A 16,504-nucleotide genomic window follows, 5' to 3' on the forward strand; every position below is an offset into this window, starting at 1 on the left:
ATGAATCTATAATAATTCAAGACAGCTCTGTCTTTAACTGTAAATACCGTATCATTATTGTTAATGTAAATTGATTTCATGTTTAGCATATGCTTCATAAATGTAAAAAATTCATGTTTAGCATTGTCTTCACTAAATACAATCTTGGCCAAGCAAATGAGAGGCAAACCTTCCACAACGGAGGTTGCTTTTTCTAGAATTTATCATTTAGTATTTGCACTTTAATATTTTAAAATAGATAATGCATTTACAGAGTTTGAAAGTAGAAACAATGTAAAAAAGTACTCTCACATCTTGGCATGTTATTCATTTTGCCCCCACACTGCCTCCTATAGGTAATTATATTTATTAGTTTTTATTTAACCTTACAGAATTTCTTTATGCAAACACAATTAAAGACAAATTCATGTGTTCTTATTTTCCTTCTTTTTTAAATAAAAGGTAGCCTACCAAACATGCTGTTCTGTCCTTTGAAAGCAAGAGTTCTCAACTGAGAGAAACCCTTAAGAGGCTCATGAACATACTCCCCAAAGCTTTATACATCTTAAGTGTATCCATCCTGATTTTCACCAAACTTTCAAGGCCACCTATGACCAAAAAAAGGTTAAGAACCATTATTCTTGATGAGTTTGCGGATTACACCAACTATGTGACTCTATAACAAATCATGAACTGTAGTAAAAGATAAGGCTAGAAAATATGCCATATAGAAAAATGCATCTGAATTAATAGATGTTTAACGAATTTAATGCAGTTTTATGCTTTAATCCTTTCATATACTGAAATGTTGGGAAGAGAAAATATTTGTGATTAATTTATTGTGAGGCTATCAAAATACTTATTAGTTCATATTAGAACTTAAGGATAGAATTTTATTTTTATGGGTCTCTATTATATCAAATATAAGTGAGGAAATTATTAATAATTGTGCTAACTTGGGTATATGGATAATTTGAATGGTAGAAATACTTTGTAGAGGATGGTCCTTTTACGAAAATAAACAGCTTCCTGACAAGCTGAAGGCTTGATCTGGGTTTATCCCTTGGGAGAAAACTAAATCCTACCCTGAACAATAGAAGTACTAAAGGAATCTTTGTTGGAGAAGGAAATATGGGTGAAATCAGAAAGAGAGCTCAAAAGGCAAGGGTATATTTAGAACTCTGAAAACTGATACTGTATTCAAAACATGTGAGCTCATACTTTTATATACATTCTCTGCACATTCAGTAACATGATGTTGCTACTTAAAAATTCACCAGTTATTAGACTAAGTGACTTTTGACGATTCAGCGTTCAAAGGGTCTAGAATGTTTTCCGGGATAAACTAATACCTGTTACCATGTTAATGTGATGTCTATTAAAACATCTTGTTGAAAATGTTATGCTCACAAAGTTGCTAATTTTCCAGTCATTGACCCTTTTGGGTTTCTTACCTGTCTAATATATGCCCCTGAATTTATGTCCTGAATGAAGAATATACTTGTTGAGGATGTGGAGTTTTAAATGGAGCTGTTTAGAAGCACAGGCATTCAAAACAAATATCAGGCAGATTAGATTTCACTTTTCTCATTTTTCTAATCTAAACCATCTAAAGACAATTTTACATCTATCTGGGCAGTTCTGTTTTATACCCTGACGGCTTCCTAGTTTGTAAAGCATTCCGACTGACTTTCTGTTGCCATTATCAATCCTCATTAGAGTAATATGTAGGAAATCCTTAATTTTGCATTTTCAGATCTGCCAGTGAGGAAGAGAGATTAGAGTGCATTTTATACCTCTTGATCAGAAATAATAATTATTTAATGATAGTTTGTCACTGACCCTAAATATATGTATTATATTTTATATAAATTATACATATTATAAATATATAACATATAAGGGGTTATCATAAATCATGCAGGTGTAGAATTATTCTGTTATATTGTGAAAGCTTTTGTTTTCATTAATTAGTTATAGGTTGAAATTTCTGGCTGATTTTGTGTTCAGAGCTGTTTGTAATGAATGTAATAAGCCAAACCTGTTAAGAATTTATTCTGTATAAAAAGATGCCTGTTGGAGTGCAGTTTTGGGAAACACAAACTGTAGGATTTTTATTTCATTCTGAAGTCTAGTCCATGTGAGGATTCATTCTTTTGAGAGAAGTTTTGAGATATAAAGGAATATTGAGTATTGGGAACATCTTTAAGAAATGTTCAGCTCATGAAACGGGGGGCTTGGGGCCAGGCTACTTATTTCTCCTTAGTTTACCAATTCTTGCTGTGTGTTCTGAATCTGGGCATATCCTTGTTTGAATAGGGGCCCCTTCACTATACTGTAATCTGTTTTGGCAATCAAATTAATCTGGTGTCAAATACTTATCACCATTTTCATCCCTTTCACCAGCAAATACTAGCTGTGGGCTACCTCTGAAAATGCTTCGGAAGACGCCCATCTATACCTGTGGCACATACTTGGTGATGCTGGTCCCACCTCCAGGGGGATCAGGCAGCTCTGCCACTCGTTCTCTTTTTGGTGGAACAAGTGGTTTGTCGTCTCTAAAAAGTAAGTGTATTTTATTTGTAGCACTTTGCCCAGTTTGTTTCTAACTTTGCAATTTAAGGCTTTTCTATTAATGATGTTAAACTTCCTCTGTTAAAGTTGTTTGCAGTAGCTCATTGAAAACAACAAAACTTAGCAATATATTTATAGGTTAGGAGGAATTAAAACTATAATTTTTGTAGATAATATAGTAGTACACTTCTGAAAACCATCGTCCTGTAAAAATTACTAGAAATAATGAGTTCAAGACAATTTTAGGAAATAAAATACTCTATTGCCACGTTATTTACTGATGACACAGCAAGAGTTCGACCCACTATGAATAGAATTCCAGAGCTATTAAATAAGTATGTGAAATGCCTCCATTTTAGGACACATAAAATGTGAAGCCAAAAAGGTCTAATTTGGAAATAAATGCTGTTAATTAAGTATACATATGTTTTTATAAAAGAGGGAGGCATATTATAGTAATTAAAGCATTGTGATTTTGGCTTCAGAGTAGACAAATAATTAAATGGAATAAAACGTAGAGTCAAAATCAAGAGTCAAAAAAATGTTTCAGGGCATCTGGCTGGCTCAGTTGGTAGTATGTGTGACTCTTGGGTGTATGGGAGTTTGAGCCCCACATTGGGTGTAGAGATTACTTAAAATCTTAAAAAAAAAAAAAAAAAAAAAAAAAATTCTTTTACATTGCCATTTTCTAGCCTTCTTACTTTAGGGACATCATTTGACCCCTCTGAGCCTCAGTTTACCCACCTGCAAAGAATAAAAGGAAAATAGTATCTCACACTATTGTTTGGTGATCATATGCAATAAAGTTATGTTAGAGTATTTCTAAGAAATGGCAAAACCCCAGTTGTTCCTTTCATGTATGGTAAACACTTTTTTGTGTTTTTCCTTGAAATTTGTTTAGACACACAAAATTAAAATGTTTTTTAAATCTTTGTTTTCATTCCCAATATTTTCATATTCTGTCCTTTCAAAATAATTTACAGTTATCCCATTAAAGGATTATATTTCACATGTAGCCTTTTAAATTCGTACTCTAAGCCTGAAGATATAAATTTGACCTCAGCAGTTTATACAACATCATGTATCTAATATCAACCTTTAGGCCATTTCAAGTACATTCAACACATTGCATGTGTTTGGGATTTAGATATTTGTAACAACTCAGTGCTCTGCCTTTAGAATCAAATTGGTTGGACTTTTTCTCAACAGCTTGTTTTCTCTAACAATTCACGTGACCAGGATGTCCCTTTAGCCCTTGAATAAATGATAACAAATTTACTATTAGTCTTTTTTTTTAACAGTAGCTTTATTGAGATATAACTTACATACCATAAAATCCACACCTTTTAAGTCTACAGTTAGTGGTTTTTAGTATATTCAGAGTTGTGCAACCATCACCATTATCTAATTCTAGAACATTTTCCATCACTTCAAAAAGGAACCTCCCTCCCATATCCATTAGCAGTCACTCCCCCTTCTTCCCCCTCACTCCGGCCCCTGGCATCCACCCATCTACTTCTGTCTGTATGGGTTTATCCTTGGACTTCTCATATTTGTGGGATTACATATAATATATGTGCTTTTGTGACTGGCTTTTTTTTTTTTTTTTTTTAATGTTTTTAAGGTTCATCCATTTGGTAGCAGGAATCATTACTTCATTCCTTTTTATGGCTGAGTTATATTCCATTGCATGGATATACCCCATTTTGTTGACATTTGGGTTGTTTCTACTTTCTAGCTATTTTGAGTAATACTGCTATGAATATTCATGTACAAGTTTTTGTGTAGGCACATGTTCACTTCTCGTGTATGTACGTAGTAGTAAAATTCTGATATGGTAGCTATATGTTTACCCTTTGGAGGGATTGCCCAACTGTTTTCCAAAGTGGCTGCACCATTTTACATTCTCATCAGCAGCATAAAAGGGTTCCAATTTCTCTACATCCTCAGTGACATTTATTTTCTGCTTTTTAAAATTATAGCCATCCTAGTGGGTATGAAGTGGTATTTCATTTGTGGTTTTGATTTGCATTTCCCTAATGACAAATGATGTTGAATGTCTTTTCTTGTGCTTATTGGCCATTTGTATGTCTCCTTTGGAAAAGTATCTATTCAAATCCTTTGTCCATTTTTAAATTGGGTTATTTGTTTATTTACCATTAGTCTTATTAAGGTCTTTTTAGTCTCCTTGGCATGGCTTTGTCACTCAGTTGAAATTGGCCTTCACGGTGCTATTTTTTCATGAGGCTATAGCATACATAGTGATTCTATTTTCGGCCAACAAATCAGTAAATGCTTAAATTTCTTCTGTGTCCTGTTCCACATTGGTCGCTGTCAAGGCTACTCAGTAAGTGCAAGTGGTGCTTGCCTCGAGGATCTCCTAGTCTGGTTGGGAGAAATGTTGTCAGTGTGTGAAACAAGTAGAAAATAATGTGCAATGTTGTATCACCACCTGAACCGTGGGGAGCGGACGAAGTGCTGCAGAATCTGACAGAAAGGGTCATTGCAGAGGGGGGTAGAAAGGAGATATATCCTGAGGTCTTGAGTTTGTCAGGAAAAACAGGTATTATGCATGTATGTGGCCAAGCTGGGGAAAGACTATGCATGGCAAACACAATGAAAAAGAGATTTGGGAAGATCGTTTGTTGGTGGGCAGGTTGGCACAGTGGAAAGTAGAAAAGGACAGTTTTTTGTTTTTTTTAAAAGATTTTATTTTATTTGTCGGAGAAAGAGCACAAGCAGGGTTAGCGGCAGCCAGAGGGAGAAGCAGGCTCCCCACTGAGCAGGGAGCCCAGTGCGGAACTCGATCCCAGGACCCTAGGATCATGATCTGAGCTGAAGGTAGACGCTTACCCGACTGAGCCACCCACGTGTCCCGAAAGTACAGTTTAGATGATAGCTTGGATCAGGCCTGATGAGGACCTGGATTTCAAAGGGGATGGGAATAAGAAAAAGGAACTCTAGAGACAGTGCTAGAATTTTATGTTTGAACGTGGGGAAATAAAAATAGTATATATGTGCTGGTGCAGTTCCTGTAGAAATGTTTTAACTTAGTTAATCTTCACAATAACAATATAAGGTAGGTACTCCTATTATCTCCACTGTGTATATGAGGAAACAGAGGTTCAGTACATTTTCCAGGGTCACACAAAAGTGGTAGAACTGGAATTCAACCCAGAAGCCTAGAGCCCATGCTTGTTATCACTGCACTATCCTGTGTTAAGGGAAAAGGCCAAAGTGTCTCCCTAGTTTTAGAGTAGTGTTTTGAAGGACAGCAACCTAGCGGTGTTTGAGTGTCCATTAACCTTTATTGAACAGCAACTATATATAAAGTTTTCTTGTAAATGGTATTACGTAGTGATGTTAGTGATCATAATTCCTCTTGCAATGACCCTTTTGATCTATATTGAAAATATATGCAAAAGTTGCCATTTATTTATTTTTTTTAAAGATTTTATTTGTTTGAGAGAGTGTGAGTGTGGGGGGAGAGGTAGAGGGAGAGAATCTCAAGCAGACTGCTTGCTGAGCACAGAGCCTGACGCAGGGTTCAGTCTCACAACCCTGAGATAATGACCTGAGCTGAAATCAAGAGTCAGGTGCTTAACTGACTGAGCCACTCAGGTACCCGGCAAAAGTTGACATTTTAAAAACATTTTGAAAAATAGGGCTCACTATTTAGGAGGACATTTGTGACTGTTTTCTTTTTTTAAGATTTATTTATCTATTTATTTGAGAGACCGCACAAGCAGGGGGGAAGGGCAGAGGGAGGGGGAGAGAGAGAGAGAGTGAGAGAGAGAGAGAAAAGCAGATTGCCCGCTGAGAGTGGAACCTGACAGAGGGCTTGATCTCACAACCCCGAGGTCACAACCCAAGTTGGGTGCTTAACTGACTAAGCCACCCATTTGCCCCCTTTTTTTGTGTTCTTATGTTTGTATTCTATCTCCTCATTGTCACCACCAACAGACAACAAAAAAGGTGTGATTTTTATGGAAGTCTTGTTAAGAGCTTAAAGTTTAAAATTTGAAAAGTAGACCATCATTGTGAAGCTTATTAAACAGCTTAATATTTGTTTCCAAAGTCCTTGCCTCTAGCTTGGTGTATAATATTTCGGATGGTCAGTTCACAAGTCGTGCCGATCTCATAGATGCTGCTGGAAGCTCGTTGGGGCGTGGTGCTCTTGTACCAGGATTGGGTAAGAAATGCCCACTTTTCCTTAGAAAATTCAAACTTTTAGCAATTTCTCTCAAAAAATCTTGCCAATTCCTTTTTCTTGTAAGAAATAATTTTTTGATGCCACTGTTTAATTCTAAGGATCAATATAAGAAACGGCCATAGGTGACATTCCTCTGCATAAGTTGCTATTGAAGATACTGTCCATTAGGTTGTATGATGATGCCCGTAACAAATTCTTCTCAAAGTTCATGCTGTGAAGAGGTTTATTTCCCATGAGGCATTGGCATGCTTCTTATTGTTAGGAAATGAACATTATGTAATGTATTGGATTTTCTCTTTGCCTTGGCTCCTAGGAAGCTCATCTTTCAGTTTTGGGATTGGTTACTAAGGCTTTTACTGTGTGTTAATGTTCACTACTCCTGTTAATACCTGGGTTTTGGGTTAAGCCACTTAAATCCTTTTGGGAATTAAAAGGGTCACAAATAAGTTAGTTACTAAGAACTGTCTATTCCATGAGACCTATTCCATTCTCACACAGGAGTTAAAGTAGAAATTGAGTCCTGCCTTCTTGCTGAGCCCCAATCTAATGCTTTGCCAGATAAATATATGGAGGTAGGGATGTGGATTGTCAGCAGCAGAGAGAGTTGCCCTTCCGTTCTTTAGCTGTGCTTTGGAGGAATATGTATACAGACAGAGGATGACATGGCAGTTGGATGAAGTGTGCTCTTTCTGCAGGCGCCTGTTACGATACAGTGAACAACATGCTGTGGACGTGCTCGAATGATTATATTGACCAGTGGTGTAATCCAGGGAACCAGGCCTTCCATTATGTTTGTCAGAGACTTGGAGTCAGCCACATCATCACTGAGCCCAAAGGTGAGGTGCACTCATGGTCTTACAGGAATAGATTTTTCCGTCATGAAATATGAGAAAACACACATAGCCCAAGCAACAAAATGTGTCAGCAGCTTTCCCACTTTGAACTTGAAACCTAACATCCTTGTTGCCTGATTGGTTTTTTTTTGTTGTTTTTTTTTTAGATTTATTTACTTATTTAAGAGAGAGAGCATGATCGGGGGAGGGGCAGAGGGAGAAGGAGGCTCCCCACTGGGCAGGGAGCCCAATGTGGGACTCAATCCCAGGATCCTGGGATCATGACCTGAGCCGAAGGCAGACGCTTAACCAGCTGAGCCACCCAGGTGCCCCGCCAGATTGTTTTATGATTAAATAAAGAAATATGTAAATAATAGAGGACTTGAGACTGTTTGAGAAAAAACTGTTATGTCACTCTGAAATTGTCAGAACTTTGGTGCAAAAGTTGATTATTTGTACTTGCCATGGGATCATTTGCCATGGTAATGTTTTGCATTGACAACTTATTTATATACAAATTTAAAATCAGAATCACCAATAAAGGATCTGTATTTCTTAATATTAAGTTACTATTTTTTTTTTTAAAGATTTTATTTATTTGACAGAGAGAGACACAGTGAGAGAGGGAACATAAGCAGGAGGAGTAGGAGAGGGAGAAGCAGGCTTCCCGCGGAGCAGGAACCCCAATGTGGGGCTTGATCCCAGGACCCTGGGATCATGACCTGAGCCGAAGGCAGATGCTTAACTGAGCCACCCAGGCGCCCCTTAAGTTACTATTAAAATCTCGTGGCTTCAAGGTCAGCTATAGTGGTATGGAGGAGCATAATCCTCTCCCCATAAAGCAATGATAAAATGGACATGATTACCAAAAACAACTATTTCTAGGCTCTGGAAACTGACCAAGGGCATACACCAAGTTGAATAGTGAATATTCTTAAAAACCACTGAACTTTGGGTAAGAACAGTGGAAGTCTGTTGTACTCTTAGCTGGGGATGCTCATGTCTCCCACCTTAGGCTTGGTCAGTGCAATATTCTCACCAGGGTAGGGCAGATCATGTAAACCAGCAGCTTTGCTTCCAGAGGGGGCTGACCTGATTTGAAGCAATACATGGAAAAAATTCCTGCCCAGCAACAATGTCAGTAACAGTACCAGTCTGAGTGGCAAACCAACAGAGAAGACTGGTGGCCTAGCTCACCTGAGCTGCTCACCTGAGGCTGTGGTCGTGATTAGGGTGAGCAGAGGACCAGCAGACTAACCAGAGATTTACTCATGAGCTCCAGGTAGCGAGGAAGCTACAGAGGGATTTGGTTAGCTACCTGTCCATCTGTGTAGAAGAAGCTGAAGAGGGTCCAACCTAGGTGGTTCACACAGACCTGGCTGAGCAGGAGCCTACACATACGTGTGGAGATGTGAGAGGGTCTCACAAAGTAAAATCCAGGGCAGAGTTTAAAGCGTGTGACCCTTGGTGTGCTACCCCAAAACACACAGACCCAGCCAGAGGGCCATACTTACTTGGCTCGGGGTATTTGAGCACAGACTTTGACTCAAGACTAGATAATCCCTAGCAAACAGGCTTAAAAATAAAAAAATGAAAGTACACAGATGAAAGAAAGTAACAAAGTAGAAAGAAGAATTGAAAAAAACCCAAACCAAACAGGTCAGTAGCAGGCGAAACTCCGATGTAGATGAAAACTATAGCAGCCTTTATATATATATATTGAAAGATCTAAAGGAAACTCCATTGAAAAGATGCAAGTATGATGACTATGACTTAAAAAAAAAAGAATTTCAACAAATAAATTTTTGAAAAAAGAACCAGTTAGAAATTCTGGATTTGAAAAGTTCGGTGACTGCAAAGAGCAGCTCAGCAGCAGATTTGACATGGTGGGAGAAATAAATCTGCAACATGGACGTAGATAGATAGAGTCATCCTATTTGAAGAGCAGAAACGGACACTCTTGGGGAGTACTGGTCAGGTATTTTGTAGAATGTCCCTCAGTTTGGGTTTATCTGATGTTTTCTCTTTTTTTTTTTTTCTAGATTTATTTGAGAGAGCGAGAGCATGAGCAAGGGGTAGGGGCAGAGGGAGAAGCAGATCCCCCCACTGAGCAGAGAGCCCGATGCATGGCTTAATCCCAGGACCCCAGAATCATGACCTGAGTCAAAGGCTGATGTTTAACCAACTGAGCCAGTCAGGAGCCCCTGATGTTTTCTCATTTTGAACTGAGGTTTTAGATTTTAGGGAGGAATACCGCAGAGGTGAAGTGCTTTTCTCATTACATCCTATCACACGGCACGTGATACCAACATGATTTATTATTAAAATTGATCACTTGGTTTGGGGCACCTGGCTGGCTCAGTCGGTGGAGTGTACAACTCTTGGCATCGGGGTTGTGAGTTTGAGCCCCATCTTGGGTATAGAGATTACTTAAAAATAAAATCTTAAAAAAAAAAAAAAAATGATCACTTGGTTTAAATGCCAGCTTTCTTCAAAGTTACTATTTTTTCCCTTTCCAGCTAGAAGCTAGTCATTAAGCCCACGCTTATGGGAAAGGGAATTAAGCTCCACCTCCTGGAAGGAAAAGCGTCCCAGAACTTGTGGACATATGTTAATCACCACAGTAATTAATGTTTTGAGGGAGGTGAAACTTTGAGGCTATGCAGTTATCAGATTTTTTTATTCTTGAGTTAGTTTGGTAATTTGTGTCTTTCTAGAAATTTGTCCATTTCATCTAAGTTTTCTTATTTGTTGGTATAAAGTTGCTCATACTATTATAATTTTTAGAAGGCCCGTGGTAACTTCTCTACTTTCATTCCTGATTTTGGTATATGTGTAGATTTACTAAAAATCATTGAATTGTGCACTTAGAATGGGTGAATTTTATCTTAAATTCTATCTTGATAAGGCTGTTGGGGGATAAAGAAACAGCAGGGGCGCCTGGGTGGCTCAGTCAGTTAGATGTCTGACTCTTGGTTTTGGCTCAGGTCATGATCTCAGGGTCCCGAGATCGAGCCCCGTGTTGGGCTCTGTGCTCAGCAGGGCGTCTGCCTGTCCTTCTGCTCCTTCCCCTGCGTGCTTTCTCTCCCATAAATAAATAAACAAACAAGTAAACTTTAAAAAAAGAAAAAGGTCAACTCTATATTAGTGCCTCCCTAATTATTCTCTCCAAGCTTCTTGCTTAATCTCTAGATTATATATTCACTCTCACCTAGGCATTGGCGGCTTCAGCAGTTGATCACGGTGGCCAACTCCCTGGTCTTTCTTCCTACTTCCTCCACAGTTGCCCTCCTCCGCCCCCGTACACTAATTTTCACACAGTAACCAGAGTCTTCTATAGTTTCCGTAGTCAGGTCTGTCCCTCCTCTGCTCCGTCTCCTCCAGCGGCTTCCCATCTAACTCGGAATAAACCTCATTTATTTGGGTAGGTCCCAGAGACTAGCTTTCAGAAAGTGTTTGGTGAGGACGAATAGTACTAATCCAAATTATTGTAAAAGCAAGGACTCAAGACACAGAAGAGTGTGGAACCCAGCCTAGCCCTCCAGTTAACATACAATTGAAAAGTTCAGTTTTGGCCAAGTTTACCTTCTCTTTGGTTTTCCACGAGTCCTTTCCTCATAGCTTCTAGTGCCCACGATCCTTTTGCAACTCCCAAGTTCCCCCCACCCAGACCCGCCTTTCCCAGATCGCCTGCTTTCCTGTTCCTTTAAGGCAGTTCATTTCAGCTGGTTTAAGAGGAAAAGCAGGTTTTTGGGTTTCATTGTTGTTGTTTTTTGCATTTTGCATTTTGTCTATTATTTTCACCTCCATTCCGTGAATGCCCATGACCATCCATGGGGTGTTATTATGTAAGAGGATTCTCATGAACCTTCAAGGTTGAACTGATGGCTCTCTAGGTTGTAGTGACTAAATGAGATAAAAATGGTGAGGTACTGTGGGAGGAGATATTTGTGGACCTGGGGTGGGGATGCAGTGGGGGTGGTGTTCTATCATAGAGAAGCCATAGAAGATAGATTTTTACTAGATTGGTTCCAGCACGGGCTGTGAGCGGACATGGACTATATGCAAATCCCAGATCTACACTTAGTAGCTGTGTGACCCAGGGCGAGTTACTTAACCTCTTTGACATTGATTTACTCCTCTACAAAACAGGGCTAAAATAGTCTAAGTTTATAACAGGGTTGTAAGGTAATGCATGTAAAGCATTTAGCCCATTGTCTAGCATATAGAAAGGGCTCTCTCAGTGGTTACTTAAGCTCCTTAAAAATGGGAATTCCCTAGTGTGTTCATTTTCACCCCAGCACTCAAGTAGCAGGGAAAAGGATTCTCCAGAATTAGTGGAAGAGATGAGGACCAAGATATTCTGTCCTGGTGCACATGTACCTTTTGTAAACCAGAGTTCTGTTCCTTGGGGGGCCACGTGTGGAGATGTCTTTCCTCACTGTGTTGCTTTTTTCATTTTTTAGAAGAGGCTATAACCACAAATGAGGTTATAAACCAATTATTGCACCACGTTGGTGCGATGTGCATACACCAACTCAATCTTCTTGCCACCAACCCCAATCTTCCGATCACAAGTGTCTTGGGCAAGCAGCATCCAATTGAAGCACACCATCTTAGCAGTATTTGTGACATTATGGAGAAGGCCATGGTTAACGGAGATACCTGTATCATACGCTGTATTCTCGTTGTCTTTCAGGTAAATGCACTTTTTTGACAGAAGTAAGATCATAGAGAAAAAGAAACCCAAAACCTGGTTTCAGCCAGCTAATTTCCACCAGAAGAAAAGTTTAGTAATATTCCCCTCTTGTATGTTAACCACATTCTAATCCTGTAATTAGAATTATATTCATTGCATTACAGTTAATGGAGTATTGCTGTAGGTAGCTCATTGCAATTAATATATATATATATATATATATATATAATATTTACTGTAATTATACTATTACACAATAGAGGAGATTGTGGTTAAAAATCCACCCGGATGTCTGTTCATAAGAATATCTACTATGTGCTTTTTTCATAGCGATAATTTTATCCCTAGTAGAATTAGCATTTTTAGATATACCCCTTATGTTTCCGTAGGTGGTATTTAAATTTTTCTTCAGCCCACAAACTGAAAGGAATCGAGACATCATTCGACGGTCTGGATTGCTGCTTTGGCAGTTGTTGATGGCACCAAAAGATCAGATTTGCCCTGAAATTCAGAAGGAAGTGTGTCTTGCTATCAGGTAATCTGCAGATGATTTTCTTCATGGTTTTTGCAAAATGCTTCTCCTGTGCTGCATTGTAATCTTTCCTGAAGTTCAGTAGCATAGAAGTCTCTTACCCCGTCCCACAGTCGGGACCTCGTGCATAGGGAGTAATTTAACCAGAGGGGCTTGTGGCCCCACTCCCAGAGGCCCCAAGCCATGTGTGTAACTATGTTCCTCAGCTTGCCTTTTGGATTTTGAAAGAAAAATAAAAGCAAAACCGTTGAGAGGATTTTTTGATGGTTGCAAGTGGATGTTCCTGTCGTTTAGGGAGAGTATGTGGCAAGGTGGCAAAGAAGCAGGTTTGGACAGCCAGCAGACCTGGCTGGGTTCTAGTCTTTGCTCTGCCACTTACAAGCTCGGTTCACGGCTTCCATTTCCTCAGCTGTAAAGTGTACATAAAAATAACACCTACTTTAAGAGTTTGTGAGATTTTTAATAAGATAAACCCTGATATAAAGTGCTCAACAATATTAGCCTTTTAAATTCTATTTAAAACCGTGGTAGAAAAGATGGCAGAATTTGTGGGCCATTTTCTGTTTATTATCATTTAATCTTTTTTTTTTTTTTTTTTTTAGTGCAATGAACTTTTATCCAGGAATATAGCCTTAATGTGATCAAGTATAATTTAGTGACCAAGAGAGAACTGAATGCTTGGTCTGGAAGAACTGTCTGATGGGAGTGAGCAGAGAGGGAGGGTTTTTTTTTCCCCCCCTTCCATAATCGATTATGCTTTGGGTCTCTTTCTGTATTAAGTATTAAGGCAGTAATTTAAATCTGGTGTCATGAGGAAACTTCTGAGGGTAATGGGTATGTTCACTGCCTTGATTGTGGTGATGGTTTCATGGGTCTATGCATATGTCAAAACTTGTCATACTTACACTTGAAAAATGTGGACTTTATTGTATGTCAAACCTCATTTAAAAAAAAAAATAACAGTTCTGACACTGCTTGCAGTGCTTTTCATCTTGCCCTTTTGGAAAAGCTGAGATTTAGAAATTCCACTTCTCAAATGTGCTTTTGGCCACAATCTGGATATATACCTGGCTCAACTACATTGACTTTTTTTTTTTTTTATTTATTTGACAGCGAGAGAGGGAACACAAGCAGGGGGAGAGGGAGAGGGAGAAACAGGCTTCCCACGGAGCAGGGAGCCTGATGCGGGGCTCGATCCCAGGACCCCGGGATCATGACCTGAGCTGAAGGCAGACGCTTAACGACTGAGCCACCCAGGCGCCCCTACGTTGACTTTTTATAGCTCAGTTCTCTTTAACCAGTTCCATATCCAGCCTTAGACAAGATCTTATTTTGGTAACTCGTAGACACGAGAAGGAGTGCCTGTTTATCACAGAGGTGAATGGGCTGTATCGTGACAGTGAATTTAGGTTCAGCCACTTTGTTAGTGATGAAGCTTCCCTCCAAGTTTTATGTAATCACACTGCCATCTTTAATATAAATACAAATTAAAATATTTAGAGTTTGGATTTTCTAGAACATTTGTTGAAAAGCTTTTTGACTTTTCTGTCCTTTCAGCTCTGGTTTAAATATCTTATACCCCGGTGAAACCGAAATCAATAACTTACTGAAGCTGGTCTTAACGGAAGGTGAGAATTATCCTTGAATTCTCCTTGAACAGTCATCCCTTTTTTTTGTCCCTAAGGAAACCACTGGCTATTAAGATAATAGATATTTCTTTTCTTCATACCTGTTAGCATTCCTCTTAAAATGTATCTGCACATATGCTAATGCTTCTACTGGGCCGAGAGCAGAAACTCTTCTATGTATCTTCAAGCTTTATAAACCTTTTTCTATCCACACCGCTTAGCAGAAGGTGCCTGACGGTAGATGTTTAATGCACGTTAAAGATAATGACTTCTTGGGGATTTCTAAGTCAGTTTGTTTCCTCCAAAACCCAACTTTTAAAGTTAGACTAAACAAATGCAACAAAGTTCACCCTGTCAAAGACACTCTGCATTTAAAAGCAACATTAACTTAAGGAATTAGAGATCACGCTTTATGATGTATGAAGAGGTGACTTATGCTTAGATCAGGATGTACTGGTTTTAAAAAGTCTGATTGGTTGTGATGTTTTTGCTGCTGCTGTTTGTGTGAGTACATGTGCCTGGAGCCCCTAGATTGTCACCAGTCTGTTCCTTTCAGAACTTGTTTTGATACCCTCAGTTTTCTAAGTGTAATCACCAGGGTCATTTATGGAGCTTTGTTCTGTGTCAGGAGAGAGAAACAGCGGCCTCTCCCAGCTGCGGGATGTGATTCTAACGAATTTAGCTGAACAGCTTCAAAACAACCGATTTGGCAGCGAGGAGGATGAGCATTACAGGTGACACCAGTTATGCTGTTGACTGCTCGCCTTCTCTTTGTCTCTTTCCCAGTAATTAATTTGCACTTAAATGTATTTGATCAATGTTAGTCTCCTGTAATATGATATGATAATTAGCATGTTAAGTCAAAATCACAGATAAATTGAAAGATAATAAATCCCACACTTGCCCTAAGAAGCGATGATAGCATTTTTCAGTTTTATCACCAGAGTACCTGAGGCCTGCAGAAAGGTTCTTAGTGGAAATAAGAGTTGGAGCTTATTTAAAAATCTTGGTGGAGGGTGCCATTCAAATCGCTGGGCTATGAGGGAGGGTAAGGGTGTGGTGAGAGCTAGGAAGGTGAGAAGGTGTTGGTTTTCTTTGCTGTTTATAAAATACTTGGACTGGGTGCTTGGGTACCATTTTGTTCCTGTAAGTTTGATTTAGATAATACACCTGGTTGTTAGCATCATTACTGAGTAAGATGATTTACTTACAGAACTAGTTAATTTTGTGTTTTCTATTTGTCATCTCGTACCAATTGTATACAATTTATCCTTTTATTATTAAACCATTGATATCTTACTGTTACATTTTTCCTGCATTTTAAAGACTAAATGATGAACTTTTACACTACATTCTGAAGATTGTTGTGCGGGAATCCTGTATCTTAATCACCAAGTGCCAAACTGTCTCTAAAGAGGATTTTCAAAAACTCCTTTCAACTGTGCCTGTAAGTAAAAATGTGTTTAATGAAGGCAAAATTATGTGTCCCTGTTTTCACGTTACCGTATTGAGGTGTATATGTACCCATGACCATAACACACACGCTCTCCAAGGCAACCTTAGTTGATGAAAGTCAGTGGGTGACTGTTTGTCCTGGTAATACAGAACCGAATGAATCCACTTGGAATACTTTGTCTAAAGACTTTATTCCTCCTGCTTAAATGTCTTGATGCAGTAAATTGTTTGACTAAGTTTGGATGTTTTCATTTTGTTTAAAATAGGATTTCCCCTCCTGTTAATTTTCAATGTAGCATTGTTTTCTAAAGCATCACTGTTACACAGATTGGGAAGAGCCAAGAAATTCTCTTAAGGGTTTGGGTAGACTCTTCTCTAGTGGAGATGCATGAGAGAGGACCGGGGGGGGGGGGGAAGAAGAATTAATAAGAGAGACAAATTCAAGTAAGTATCTGTGTGATTAGTGTGAATTCTGTAGCAGAAGGCACAAAGTTACAGTAAATGTGTCAAATGACGTATCAAAAGCCATGTGGAAATAAGTCACCTGAGAAACTAACCTGGTCTGTTTTCTGTACTTTCTCTTTTGCTTCC

At 38.8% G+C, this 16,504-nt stretch overlaps 1 protein-coding gene across 1 annotated transcript in view; it reads left to right on the top strand.

The window, feature by feature from the left end:
- HECTD4 (HECT domain E3 ubiquitin protein ligase 4) overlaps nt 1-16,504 on the top strand; it is a 183,420-nt gene that overhangs the window by 77,117 nt on the left and 89,799 nt on the right. Inside the window, exons 9-16 of the mRNA XM_044921281.1 lie at nt 2,386-2,544; nt 6,632-6,745; nt 7,462-7,602; nt 12,066-12,298; nt 12,688-12,833; nt 14,388-14,458; nt 15,087-15,192; nt 15,785-15,905. Coding sequence (XP_044777216.1) covers nt 2,386-2,544; nt 6,632-6,745; nt 7,462-7,602; nt 12,066-12,298; nt 12,688-12,833; nt 14,388-14,458; nt 15,087-15,192; nt 15,785-15,905 — 1,091 coding nt within the window. The remainder of the gene's footprint in view (nt 1-2,385; nt 2,545-6,631; nt 6,746-7,461; nt 7,603-12,065; nt 12,299-12,687; nt 12,834-14,387; nt 14,459-15,086; nt 15,193-15,784; nt 15,906-16,504) is intronic.

Source organism: Neomonachus schauinslandi, chromosome 14 (assembly GCF_002201575.2).
Source record: "Neomonachus schauinslandi chromosome 14, ASM220157v2, whole genome shotgun sequence".
In the NCBI taxonomy this organism is placed as follows: domain Eukaryota; kingdom Metazoa; phylum Chordata; class Mammalia; order Carnivora; family Phocidae; genus Neomonachus; species Neomonachus schauinslandi.